General features: G+C 41.7%; 1 protein-coding gene across 1 annotated transcript in view; it reads left to right on the top strand.

Annotated features, from left to right (window-relative positions):
• MYZAP (myocardial zonula adherens protein) overlaps positions 1-3,271 on the top strand; it is a 61,617-nt gene extending 58,346 nt beyond the window's left edge. The window contains exon 16 of the mRNA XM_063345593.1: positions 104-3,271. Coding sequence (XP_063201663.1) covers positions 104-241 — 138 coding nt within the window. The 3' untranslated portion in view covers positions 242-3,271. The remainder of the gene's footprint in view (positions 1-103) is intronic.
• Positions 3,272-14,755: the final 11,484 nt, after the last annotated feature.

The following is a 14,755-nucleotide window of genomic DNA, read 5'->3' as shown; positions in this document are numbered from 1 at the left end:
TTATGTCAAGTTTATACTTTAGTCTGTTTTTTCATGACCAGGATAAAAATGACAAATGAACACTTTTTCTAACTTGTGTCCTGTTTTTTTCTCTTTTATATAGGAAATGCAAGCTAAGCTTGCAGCACAGAAGCTTGCAGAGAGATTGAATATAAAAATGCTCAGGTTTGAACCAGAGGGGGAGGCCTCAATGCAATACAGAGAAGTGAGAGATGAAGATTATTTTTCAGCAGAGGACTGAATGCAAGAAGGGATGTCTGAGGTTGAGCCACGTAACTGATCTTTATACAGTACTTCTTAAAACCCAAACCTGGATATTGAGAATGCTTGATCTAATAAATTTTTTTCTTAAGATTTTAACATTACAGTTATGGGGAAGGTTCAATATTAACTTCATAAATATAAATTTTATTAAGTGGCAACCCTGGTGTTACCTGGGGACTGCTTTTTGAGCACCCAAGTTAATCAGTTAGTCCTTGTGGAACGTCCCATAGTTTTCAGCTACAGCGAAGTGAGCTCTTTGGAGGCTATGGTAAGTCAGCGGTAAGAGAAGGTTTCTTCTGCACAGAAGTGTGGTTGCAAAGGGCATTGGAGCACTCGTCCGTAAAGTAGGCTAAAGTGCCTGTGAACTGCCTGCATGTATGAAAGCTCTTGTCTTGTATAAATGTGAGATACTTTTATCTGTTTAAGATTATCTTGCTTTTACCATACAGTGAGAATACATCCCCAGACAGCTACAATAAACGCGTGAAAGGCAGTAAGTTAGCTTCTTATCTCATGAGAACTTCTTTCTGTACCTGCACCTTAAAATAACACTTTCTGCGCTTATGTTGTAAATAGATTAAGAATTTCAAGTTATTTTGTAACTCAAATTCTGTTTGGGATTTAAGGGACTGCCATTTCATTTGTGGTGATTACTGCAAAGCACATCAAGAGATCAAGTTCATCTGAAGACTTTTAATATTTTTATTAAAGGTCTGGTGTTCTTCCATATTTTTGTACACCACTTTCGTACTTTGGAATACTATTTTTTCATAGTCTGATCCTGTAAATTAAGAGATCTGGTTTTCTTGGAGAAAATGTTTTGTGTATTTTGCAGTTTTAGCTGTTCTTTGAAGATAAAAAAATAATCTTCCTTATAATAACATTTTCTGCCTTTTAATGTGAGTTTTGAAAGATAAGGAACACACCTGAGAAGTATTTCACAATGATATTCCAGCCCTAGTATGAGTTCAGTTCTAAAAAACAAACCTCAGAGATTCCTCATATAGCGTGGTAGCGCTTGTTTTCCAAGCTGCTGCAGCAGCAGTGTGTGCAGGGCAGCTGCGTGTGCAAGGCTCGCCCTGGCTGTGTACATATTCCTGCAGGAATGGTGTCTCTGGAAACTCCAGATGTGAGTCATTCAGAAAGCTGCATGATACCATCTAGAAATGGGGATGAAAGTTTCTGCCACTTCTTGAGCGCATATAGCACTTTACTAGCAGGCAGTAACTCTCCCCCACGTGCCCCACGAGCTCTCCCGCGCAATCCCTGTGGCACAGTCCATACCCTGGCAATGCACTTTCACAGGTGGAACTGCTGCTAAGCTAACATGTGGTATTTTTTGATTAGGTCATCTGTGATGCTTGTTTCCCTTACCCTTTCCTCTCACAGGTTTCTTGTTCTCCTTGTTCATTGGCTTCTCATCAGCTGTCTGCTCTTCCTTTTCCCTCAGAAGACTTATCTCCTGTCACTAAAGCAAATTCATATATTGCACCCCTGCATCATGCATTCCCTTTCATAGGACGTAGCACTGCTTGTGTCTGCATTTAACTTCTGCCATGCGTCATGCATCCTCCCACCATTGCTGTCTTCTGCCGCTTTCTGTAACTCCATATAAATACCAGCTGTGCATCTGGGCACCTTCTGTGTACCTCAGTCACTTGCATATCTCGCAGAGACCTGAATGTCTTTGTGTTTTTGCCACAGCTGCTCTCCTACTGAGGCTATCCTTTCTTCTTTCCTATTTTGGTTTCAGACTGTGCAGGTGTTTGCCACTTCTGGGCTTTATATCCTCCTTTTTACCACCCATCCTTCCAGCTTCTCACAGTCACTTGTCTTTATCAGTGCTATTTTTTGGGACATTTTCAGTCATGACCCATCTGATCCGCAGGGCATTGCTGCCCTCAGCGTCTTCCTTCACAGGCCAGTGGGGCGCTCTTCTCTTGTGGATGCAGTTCGTCTCTCAGACCACCATCATCCAGCTGGGTCTTGCCATCAGTCCTGCCATTATTTCAGTCTCTTGTACTGCTTAAGGACGAGAGGCCTCAGAAATGCATTGGCTTTCTCTTTGCTGTTGCATGAAGCACAAGCTACCACTTCCAGGCCTGTTTGCTTCTCTCACCCTCATTAAGATCATCACCATTGTCCCTGTACTGACTGTGCTGTCACACTTTTTAAGTTCTTTAAGCTTTTCTGTGCTAACAGAATTTACACAAAGCTACACAGTTAAGAATTTGTTTTCTAGATTACTGAAATCTAGCTCAACATAGGCTTCTGCTGACCACTGTCTTATGCTAACTAAAATTATGCTCTTTCCTTGTGCTTTTAAGGCTTACTTTTGCTCTCTAAATTTTGTGAAGCAGAGGCAATTTTCCTGATCTGTATTTTGATAGGATTCAACGTGTTGGGACTTTGCCAAAGTGGATCCCCTGAATGGGCGAACTTCACCCTTAAGGGAAAAAAAATAAAAAAACCCACTCTAGTAACAGGTGAGGTGCATTATATATTTGTTACGCAATTAGCAACTGTTCAGCTCAGTGCTGGGGTAGTCCTCATGGAAGAGTGTGCTGCGTGAATACAAAACCAAGATGAAGGTATGAATTTTAAGGTATTGCCAAAGGGTTTGTATTACTGCAAAGCTTTCATGGGGGCTTGTTGGTCCTAGGTTCTGAGCACAGGTACGTACTTTGAATGAAGATTTTGTGAGTGATAAGAAAGCAAAGAGACTGGTATAAAGAGAGTTCCATGTTAAGGAGGGTGTACAATCCAGAAGTTTGTAAAAGGTAAGAGAATAAGAGGATGAATCGTGGAATGGTTTAGTCATACTGAATTAAGTTTCTGATCGAGCATGGTGTTTCTGTTGTACATTTCACTGTTCTCCAGTTCCAGAACACTTCAAAATGTACATGGAGAATTGAGGAGCTTGCTCTCTATTTTGGGAGTGGACTGTTAAGCCAGTTTTAGTGGAGTGGGCTGTTAAGCCAGAAGAAAATAAAGAATTGATAATATGTTTCTGAAGTTCTCTGTGTGAATAATGTTTTGTTTTGACCATGTAAAGTTTGCAGTCAAATTTTGGGAAAACTAGAACCTTTTGCTTCAGGGCTCCACAAGGAAAACATTGGAGGTGGGGTTGGGAAACAATTGCTATGCAGAGAAAGAAAACTTTTGGGAATGCAAATGGATGAGAAAAGATCTGCGAGACCTAAAGCTGGGCAATCCTGCAGGTCTGAAAGATGGCACAGAGACAGAGCTTAAATGGTATGTGGCAAGTCTGAGAGCTGTTGCACGTGAGGCAGGTAACAGCAGTAGCAACTGTAGTCCCTTGATTTTTGTATTGTTTGGAGTACCTGATCCCCGAACTGCACAGAATTTCTGTTCACAGCTGTAACCTTTCCAGAGAGAGGGAACATGCAATCTGGTTTGCCAGCTGTGGTGGTGGCATGATCTAGAGGATTTAACAGCCTGAAAATTTTTGTTAAGTATTTGGGAAATCACATTTGAAAGAAGACCTAAATGTTGCTGTACTTAATTATTTTGGGGGACTGTAAGTAACTAAGGGTAGAAAAGATGCATAAGCTTTTCCTGGTTTTCAGAGTTAGACCAAGCTGACAGGCCAGCAGTTCTGTTAGTAGTTTTCCATCTGGTGGCTTGTGAACTGCTTCTTAGGGCCAGGGGATCAAAAAAAAAAGTCAGTGATGGTAAGCTGCAAGTTCCTGTGTGGAGGAAACAGGGCCTGCAAATTGAGAGAATTTCAAAACCATGGCTTTGTGCTGGGGAGTTTCTGAACCTACCACAGGGACGCGGTATCAGGAGTCAGGGAAAAGAATATTCAGATGCTACAGCCTGATGAATCGAAACTTGATCGGAAAGCCATGGCAAAAGCTGGTCGTGCTCCAGGAGCAGCCCCGGGCAGTAGTTCGGGGGTTTCTGTATGGAACTTGCAGACAATTCCCATATCGCAGACACACCACAAGCTGGCAGCCTTTAGCAGTCTCGCAGAGGAGGTAGGACCTGACTAGCCTGAGTCGTCAGTGGAGATCTGTCTGTCTGGTCGTTTTGTGCATCTCCGTTGCAGAGCCAGTTCCCTGCATCCAGGAGGCTGACTGCAATCTCAGTTGTGTACCACTCTGGGTTTTGCCAGTGAAAATGACCTGTCATGGGACCCTGTTCAGAACATTTTTAGCCTAATTTGAGTAGCATCTGTCTTATCATCTGCCTTTGGCAAGTTAGCGCCTGCAAGGAGTATCCTTGGGTCAGGGGAATTGCAATGAATTCTTGGCCTTTTATATCAAATGAATGGCATAAAGGGGACAGGGAATGGGAGTCCTGTGTTGGAAGAAGCTGTGCCCTACCCTGTAGATTCTGCTGTTGGAGAAGGTGGCTTTTGTCTGTTTTGCCAGCCTTGCTTCTTTTTCAGAGCAGTGTAAGAGGGAAGCGTAATTTCTCCAAAGTGTCTTGTAAGGACAAATATTTCAGGGAGTAGGTCTTGCATGGTGTGGTCTTGTTCCAGGGAGGTGCTAACTGAACTGTATTTTTCCTGAGTTTGTGGTTCATGTTTTGTTGCAAGTCCACTGCTCTTAGGGTGGTATGTGTGGAGATCACCGCTGAGATTTCCTGGTTTCCTAATGTTTGTTTTTGGGTTGTGAACTCCCACGTTCTGAGAGGGAAAGGGAAGTAGAAAAGACAGCTGCGTGAAAACAACATTTATTTTGCTGTGGTATTTTTTTTTATTTTTCAGTAAGCTAATGATTGTGTTTTATTCTCACACTTCTGCAGTGCTGTGTCACTGCTGACATTGTGGCAGGCAAATGTTAGCTGACTGTAGTCCAAACATTTTACACTTATGTTGACTTTCCATGGGATACGAGTGCTTAACTCCATTTGACTCCTTTGTAAATACTGTAATTATTATTCCATATGTATGCAAAGCTTTAGAGGCATTTACTCATCTCTTGTTTAAGGCAACTGTTTTGATTATTTGGTTATTAAGATTTTATTAAATTGGCGCTTGATTTGGTGAAGCATGAAAGCATGTATTGAAGTCACAGCTTTATTCCTCTAGGAACATTTAAGTGCAAGAGCTCTGTTGAACTGGGATATTGGCTCTGCGATTTGTTTAATCTCTGTGTGCAAGGGAATATGTGAATAAGAGTTGCAAACCAATTACTGAATGTGAGGAGACGACACAAACGAGCACAATGAAATGTGTGTGGGAAGCAAATTGATTTTCAACTTGCTAGAATCATTGAACTAAGTATTATCTTTTAATCATCCAAATATGCGTCAACGCATCCTCTGGCAGTAAGTATAAGAGAGATTTCTTGACCGGGAAATTTGTAAGAATTTGTACTAAGTGACACCCTCATTGCTTTTCTTCCAGGTTTGATATTGGGGACCATAATTGTGTCATGCACGAATTGGCACATCTCCACTGAAGTCATGAGGGAGATAAGTGGGGCCATGATACTTAATGAACATATTCATATTTCCTCCCTCCATCCACACAGCTGGTATTAATGTAGTTTCTTATTAGATTAAGGCAGTGATATAATTTGGCAAGGAGTTGCAGTCCAAGGTTTTGCTGAGTCTCTGAAGCTGAGCGCTTGGTAGGAGATATTCTTTGTACACTTCTGAATAGAAATTTCAGTTGCAAAACTTCTGTCCATGTTTTCCTTCTGTTATTTTGGTGGGGTTTTTTTTGTGTTGTTGTTTGGGGTTTTGTTTTTGTTTTTGTTTTTTTTCTGAAAAATGGTTTCTCAGTTGTTACTTGATGCTAGTAACATATACATTTAATTTATTCAGAAATCAGTGAGACAGTGGTGGGAGTACTGTGGCTCTGCTTATAACAGCACGTGAACTCCTGCATCCATCTCTGAATTGAAGCTATCACCTGCACTGCCTTCCCAGTGCATGCAGGTTGCGTGCAACCTGTGTTGCAATGAGCGCAAATCCTGTGGCAAAACTTGAGATACTGCAAGAAGCTGTGTGATTTTGTTACTGTGCACACAGAATCGCAACTGAATCTGGAGGTACAGTGACACCATTTGTATAAGAACTCAGTGAAGGAGAGTGACTCTCAGCAAGGCTGAATGCTCAGCTGTTAGGGCTTTGTCTGGTAGGTGGATGCGCCTTCCCAAACTGACAGTGGGGGAAGAGAAGTAAATTGCATAATCAATGAGATTTACATTTCCAAGTCATTTAGACCATTATCCATCGAAGTTGCAAGGTGTCTGTCTCCTACTGATTGATTAGAACTAAAAGGGGTAACATTCCTCAAGAAGAGAGGAACCCGGTGTATTTCGGTACTAACATGAAAATATGAAGCGGCATTGGCATTATTTTCTCCAGCCATTTTATATCTCTACTTCCATTTATATTGAGTTAGCATTGATTTTCTTCTGTTTTCTTACAATCTTTAAAAATTCTTCCAGAATTTACCTACAAACCAAATGAACCAACTGATTTTGGGCAACAGAAATATATATATAAAAAAATAAATGAGTTGTGTTAGCCAACTATTTGCATTTGAACACAGGAAATCTTCAGAGACTGTGTGATAGACTCTTTCTGTTTAAAAGTCACTGTTACGAGTGTCCTGTGTTGTCTCCTGGTTACTATAAAAGTCTCAATGTAATTGTGGTTTCCAGAGTTACAGATCCATCAATTCCATTTGTAATTATGTGTGAAATTACTTTGTCATTGGCTTTCCCCCTGCTTTTTCCTGAAGGGGGAAAAAAACCCTAAAACAGATTCACAAAATCTTCATTATATGCAAGAATATTTTCTTTACTGGCCCAAGTTATTTCATATTGGTTAGAAGTTCTTATTCCCTGGTTTCAGATGTATTTCTCTGAGCTGCTTAAAATTGGCATCGTACTGATTGTAGTACTGCTTAAATGATAGCTGATGATAAATATTATCCTTGCGCAGACATTGGGCATCATCATATGTCATGTCTGCAGACCAGTTTTTTGCCTGCATGGCAGATTTTTGTGGCTGTGAGCCAGGAATTTTAATGAAAGAAAACATCAAAGATGCAGAAGAAATGAGAATATTAGTCAAGGAAGATACACAGTGATGCTCTCTGATAACCCCTGGTAATTGACATTAGAACTATGTGGGAGCAACTTAAATAAACATCTGGACACTGAGTTTAGACATTTCCAGTGACAAAACCCAGACAGATCTTCTGGACTTGCAATAATAAATATTTCAGCGCAGTCCACATGAATCAACTTAGAATTCTGTTTTCAATTATTCTAGTTTTATAAATATATCATAGTTAATTATTCAGGGATAGAATTTCTTTTGAAGATTAAGGAATTTGATGTTTGCTTCATTCACATAAAGTTCCATTTTTTATTTATATCAAATTTACTTCTGTTTGTACAAAAACAATAGTGCAAGCTTGCCAAGAGCCATTAAAGCAGAATGCAACTGGACTTTTCCTGGGGTGGAAGGGCCTTTTCTGAAAATCCTGGCAGTGCACTGTAATTCATTCCAGCTATGGTAACCACTGAAATTGTGCTGAAAAGAAAATTATAAATAATAATTTTTAAAGGTATTCTCAATATTTTTAAAAAGTTTTCCTTATCTTTTTTATTTTTGGTAACATGGTAGTGCTAAGAACATGGTATCCCTTACAGACAGTGAAGAGAGGTTTATGTGTACCAAAGTATTTAAGAGAGGTAGCAATGAAGCTACAAGACTGAATGAAACACCGGGTGCAGTCCAGATCTGGTTCTGATATTACAGCTGTGATAAGGGAACGGCTAGTAAAAGCATGCTCAGTTTTTATGCAACTTTTATGTTCCTTAGAAAAGCCTCTAGTGTGGGCTATAATTGCAAAATCACCTATTTCAGAAAGAATGAATCATGTCTCTGACGATGCAGGGTTATTTACACATTATATTAAAATGACTACATTCATGCTTTTTTAAAATTTTGTTATTATTATTTTAAGACAGTCTGTATCTTTGTTGCCAGGGGCCCTGGACAAACTGAGGGATTCTTCTGAAGAGTATTCAAGATTCAGTAATCTCCATTGCCACTTTCAGTTTAATTTATGCTTCCCCACAGCCCAGGCTGTCAACATCAGCACATGTTCCTACAGTTTGCTACCTTGGCTGTCACTAGCAGGAGCACTAGTGTAAGCTAGCTGCCCACGTTGTTGAGCTACTTGGTTGAGTTATGCTATACCAACAGGTTAAGAAGGTTCTAGGGAACTGCTGTGTTAGCCTGACCTACAGGTCATTATCCCTTTCAGAAGTGGAAGAGGCAAAATTGTGTTTGAGTACGATTCGGAAAGTCCCTTCTATGCTAGCTGTCAAAATTGTTGCATCCCGAGCCAGGCTTGGGTTCATACAGCAGTTCAGGTTAGAAGGGACCTCAGGAGTGCTTTTGGCCAACCTCCTGCACAAAGCAGTCAGCTGTGAGGCCAGTTGAGGTTGCTCAGGGCTTTAATCCAGTCTGGTATTGAAAACCTCCGAGGATGGAGACTACACAGCCTCCCAGGGCAACCTGTTCCTCTGTGTGACTGTCATCCTGAGGGGGAAAAGTTTTTCTTTAAACCCAGCCTGAAACTCTCTTGTTTCAGCTTGTGCTTGGCTCTGTCTTTTGATGACCTCCTCATAGGTACTGGAGGGCTGCTGTTCAGTCCCCTTGAAGTCTTCCCTTCTCCAGGCTGAACAGGTACACCGCTGGCTGGTGCAGCTCGCTCTTTAACAAGACCCCCAGGGCCTTTTCAGCCGGGCTGCTCCCCAGCTTGTTGTCATTTCTGGGCAAATCATAGGCAAGCATATTAGGAAGCTGCAGGCTGACAAGTGTATTGTATTATTCAGTTCTGTCACAGCTCTCCCAGATCAATAAAATATGTTTTCTGCTTTCATGTTTTGGAGAAAAAAAATAAATGTAACCTAGCCTGGTTATTCTGATCTGAGCCTATCTAAAACTTCAACGTTAATTAAAAAAAGGCAATTTGTGCTTTGTAACCCTTTCTACGTACTATAAAAATGATGGATAAGGCAGCACAGTGCAAACTATAAATCAGCCTTGAGTCTGATAATCTAATAAGAGCATCTCTTCCGTAGTTTCACCTCTTGCTCATTGATCTATAGCTTGGTAATTAATTTCTCCTAGTTTTAACCTTGTATTTATTAGAATACCTAATTCCTTATTGCTGAAACTACGCACTGGAAATTTATAGTGCTGTAGTTCAGACAGTATAATCTGTTCATTGTTATAGGAACACAGAGGAGAAAGACAAATTATTTAGAGGTTTGTTACTCAGAGAGATGCATTTGAGGAAAGACAGGGAATAAAGCTGAATGGATGAAGCTGAGCGGAAAATGTAGGTTGTGACTATTAAGCAAAAGCTCTTGCAACAGAGGAATTATCTGTTGAATGATCTCGTATCGGTAGGTGTTAGGTTCTAATCTGCAGGTGCTTAAAACTGTGCTGGTCAAAGTACTGACTGCAGAGAACAGCTGTGTGCTGACCAGGTAAACAGGTAATCAGGATGTGCTGCTGCTGTTCTGTCTGCTGCCCCATGCCATAACTTCAGCATACCCCTCTCTTACAGGGCAGCCACTGTTCAGTTCTATTTGTGATTAAAACACAAAGGGTTTTAACGCGAGGGTTTGCTTTAGCAACCTTAACTCCTGTGGAATTTAATGGAATTTGCTCATCAGATCTTGAATCTGAAATACACTGACAGTTCTGGTTACCTTCTCCAATTTTGTTTTCTGATCTTGCTGAAAGGATGGGGCAGTCTGGGTAATTGTCTTACAAGCTGTGCCCTGTTCCAACATTGATTACTTTTCCCCAAGAATGAAAAATGCTGATAGAAAACCATAATAAAATTATCTTCAAATTATTTCTAGCAGATGTAAATTCTCTTTATGCGTTCCTTTTGTGGTTTGTTTGTGTAAAGGCAAAAGAGCTCGAGCTCTATGTCTTGACCCCTCCTTTGACTCAAAGTGCCATGCAGTAGAGAGGAAGGGAACTTTGAAGGTTTGTACTTGGTGGCTGTTGAGACATTTGACATATGTACATTTGAAATGTTAAGTCATTCCTCTGTACAAAGTTTTGTAGAGATCCAAAGATAACAAACCTTTAAGTACATACATTACAAGCTGGCTTTTGTACCTATGTGCCACGTACCTATATTATATGCAGAGAAAGTTTAAAAAAGAAAAAAAAAAGGATGTAGAAAAAAATGTTAATCAAGTAAATATCTCAGTAGATGGTAAAGCTACATACAATTTGCCACTTAGTAAGTAGTAAAGCAACAAAAAAGCCACAACTAAAAACTCCCCCCAAAACCCAACCCACCAATTATTGCGATATCAGAATCCTCCTGCAAAACAGAGTACAGGTCAGGTATATTAGCTGGATGTTTAGGGGAGCTCAGTTCTCTATCTTATAAGTAGTTGCTCAAGGTTATTGATTGTGTTTGCCTTTTAGCATAAAGGGAATCAGCAAAACACCATTTCAGATTTCACCCATTATGCCTGTCTTATGGGTTATATTCTTTTTCCACAGAAAAGGGGCTCTGCCTCTTGTTTTGTGCTAGAGAGATCAGAGCGTCCTTTTGCTGGTGGCTTGAGAATATATGGGTGACTGTCACCCAAAATGCACATTTCCTACCTTTTAAAACAGGGAGAGGAGAGATGAAGTTTTGTAGGGCTGGAGGGAGCAGCAGTTTGTGTTTCAGCCTGTGTCACATCTGTCTAACCTGTGTATGTGGTCCATAATTCTCTGCCACAGTTTAGGAGGCAAGTGCTCCAGAGAACTTGGTGTGCTCTCTTTCAAGTGTTGGTGCATAAGAAAGGATAGCTCTAAAATATTTGGAGGCTGTAAGACTCAGTGATGTAGAGATTGGGATGAAAACCTAGAACACTTTTTCCAGCTACGACATTCATCCTTTAACCTAGGCTATACCTAATTTTATGTTCTCTGCTAAATTGATGTCTAAGTAAATAGCTTTACTGGTGGGAGTAGAGGAGATAGGAGAGTCAGATTACACTTTATCATGGAACTTGATATGAAATTCATACTTTGTTGCCTAGACACTGCAGTGAGATGGATGTTTGTGGTAGTAATATAAGAGGATGTTTGTAGGAGTGGTACATGTCACAGGGCTGCCCTGGATTAGATTGCATTTAAATACATTGCACATGGGCTTTGATCAAGGACCACCTGGCTGTGTCTAGCCAGTGGAGAACCTGGAGACTTACTGAAGGACAAACGCTCCACTTTACAGCCTGCCAACGCAGCAGGAAATATTTTTCCAGGTTACGGTTTTACTATTAGTAATACTGGTGCTGTATACTACAGGATCACCCAACAGTACTAATTCGACCAGGATACCACATGGATACGCAACTCGTTCCTGTCTATTTAGCCAGAGCAGCCATCGTGCTGGTTATGCTGCCTTTATGATTTTATGACAGCTAGGTAAGGACAGGCAATACCCAATCCAACACACAGCCCGGCAGGGGAAAGGTGTTTTTCAGAACAGCTGGAACAAATGTGAAACTCATGGGGTCAGTCTGAACCAGTTGTAGCCATTTGTTTCACCTGCCCAGCAGCGTTTTGTTTGTGATTGGGGCTGTGTGTTTAAAACCAGGGTTGCCATCTAATTGAGCCACCACCCCAGTAAAATCCCAATTTGTGCTTCTGTCTGGAGAGACGATGTCCCCCTGCCATCACTGTGTTCCCCGCTGCACAGCTGGGCTGTGCCATACAAGGCATTTTGTCATTTTGTGTTTTTTGTTGTTGTGCCAACAGTTGAAGGCTGCCATAGTAATTTTAAACCCTAAGGTAGAGAGAAACCAATTTTTTTTTTTTCCCCACTAAAATGGCCTTGTTTGGAACTTGCTTTAGGGTTTGAAAATTGTAACTAGTTTTTTATATAATTAGGTCATGCATTCCTGGTGTAACACCATTAGAGACATTGACGTGGTACCAGGCAGCACCCCAGAAAGCTGGCGGGTTTGTCAGGGCACTGGAGGCAATATAGCCTCATTAGTGCCGAGCTCTGCCTGGCTTAACGAAGCCCTGCTAATGAACAGTGTTGTGGTAGATAGTGTACGCTTGTGTCAGTAGAGAAACCAATTAAGATAAATTTTGAATATTGTTTAAGAGGGTTTTCAAGTTTCTTTTGATATTTATATTGAAAAATACAGGTGTATGCAACCCTGCCTGATACTGCTTCTGTTTCCATTGCTTGAAGAATATAGCTAGCCTGTTTGCGATTTCTGGGTAGCAGCTTAACACCGATATTAAAACATTTTTCTGTGGATTTATGATGTTCTGTCAAGCTAGGCTACCTGACATAATAATGTAATTAAATATCTAGTTATTTCATGATACTTTAATTAAATATCAGATCTCCTTAGGGAGCTTAAGAAGAAGGGAAATGCAGAAAGCAGGAGTAACTCCTTGCAAGTCACCCCCCAAGCCAGGAGCCGGGGCTCTGAGGAGAATCCTGGCCTCAAGTACTGGCCCAGGGATTTTGTTTGTGAGGGGGCGCAGAAAACCTGGGGTGACAGAAAATCAGGATGGTGGCTGAGCCGCAGCGCTGCTCTTGGGCTGCTCAGACAGGGAGGAGCGGGCCTCATGGCTGCTGTGGGTGCACAGGGGACAGGCCCTGTGGGACCCCGGCCCTGTGAGGCCCTCAGGGGGCCTGCTGGCCATGGCGGTCGCATGGCAAGGCAGGATGGCGTGGCCTCCCCTGAGCCGCAGGAAAAGCTCAGTGAGAGCTGAGGAAAAACTTTAAATGGGCCATAGCCTGAAGATATTATACTCTCCCTGGCTGACAGCCTTGGTCTGGAGACCAGCCAGGGAGGACGAGAATGGGGCCCTTGGGGTCCGAAGATATTAACAAAATAAATAACTCCGACCGCAGCACCCCCTTCCACTCCCCTCAGTGCATTCCGCAGAGGAGCCAGCAGCACCCTTCCTCTCCCGCTGCCTCCTGAGGTAAATCAGACGCACCCGTGTCTGCTTCGTATTATTAAAAGAGGGAAATGAAAAAAAAAAAAAACCAACAATGTAAACACTCTTACAATTGCTGCGGAAACTGGATATAACCAGGTTATGCGAAGGGAAAAAATTAAGCCATCCGTATATGCCAAGTTTGCTTTCACATCTGTTAATGTAAGGGGATGATTTTAAAAAAAGAGAAGTCATGGTTTAGGGCCTGGTTCAGCAAAGCCTGTAAATGTGTCGTTCACAAAAACAGGCTTAAATCTCTCCCTTTTCAATGAAGCCCTCACACATGCTGGTGCTCACAGAAATAAAACGTTCTCCAGAGCTGTGCTGCGGGAGGAGAGCCGGCCTCCATGGCGGGGCTGGCGCTGGGTGGACGGCATCCTGCGGGGCTGTGAGGGCACCCCAGCCCGTCCTCAGCCAAGAAATTATTATCGTTGTCAGTGTTGTGTCACTATTATCCCATCAGCATTATATGGTAAGAAGAAATGGGCAGTTTTAAAAACTTTAAAGAGCACAAAATGTCAAGCGTTTTGGCATTATTATGTTATTACATTACTCTTACATCACCCACAACATCACGTTTCTGAGTTCAGCACAGTCATTTTAACATCAAATAGTTAGTCTTTTACCTCAGAACATCTTTATATTAGTTTAGAATGCACACAGGTTTAAACTTAAAATAAAAACAAGTCGTGTTCAAGTCTTGTTGTGCTTGCTCAAGTGAATGCAAGTTAGTGGCATATCTTACAGAGCTGTGATCAACTTCTTACTGAAATGCTGATTTCAGTAAGAAAATTTAAAAAAAATCAAAATCATTAGCTCAAACTGCTATGTTCAGGTTTCTTGATTGTTCATTTAAAAATATCATCCCATAAGAAACAAGGTGTTGTCATTGCCCATTATTTTATTGTGAGTTCTAAAATACTGGTGAGGCCTCACCTCGAGTACTGTGTTCAGTTCTGGGCCCCTCTGTACAAGAGAGACATTGAGGTGCTGGAGCGTGTCCAGAGGAGAGCTACCAGGCTGGTGAGGGGTCTGGAGACCAGGTCATATGAGGAGAGGCTGAGGGAGCTGGGCATGTTTAGCTTGGAGAAGAGTAGACTGAGGGGAGACCTCGTTACCCTCTACAACTACCTGAAAGGAGGCTGGAGAGAGGTGGGTGTTGGCCTCTTCTCCCAGGTGAATAATGACAGGACCAGAGGAAATGGTCTGAAGTTGCGGCAGGGGAGGTTTAGGTTAGATATTAGGAGGGATTACTTTACTGTAAGAGCGGTCAGGCACTGGAACAGCCTGCCCAGGGAGGTGGTTGAGTCACCATCCCTAGAGGTATTTAAGAAACGTGTAGGTGTGGCACTTCAGGCCATGCTCCAGTGGCAGAGATCATAGGTTGGTTGGTTGTGGGGTTTTTGGGGTTTTTTTTGGTGTGTGTATGGTTGGACTCAGTGATCTCAAAGGTCCTTTCCAACCATGAAGATTCTATGATTCAATAGGTTTGTTT

This window comes from Chroicocephalus ridibundus, chromosome 9 (assembly GCF_963924245.1).
Source record: "Chroicocephalus ridibundus chromosome 9, bChrRid1.1, whole genome shotgun sequence".
Lineage (NCBI taxonomy): Eukaryota > Metazoa > Chordata > Aves > Charadriiformes > Laridae > Chroicocephalus > Chroicocephalus ridibundus.
Note: the sequence above shows the minus strand (reverse complement) of the source record. Positions and strands in the feature narration are given on the sequence as shown.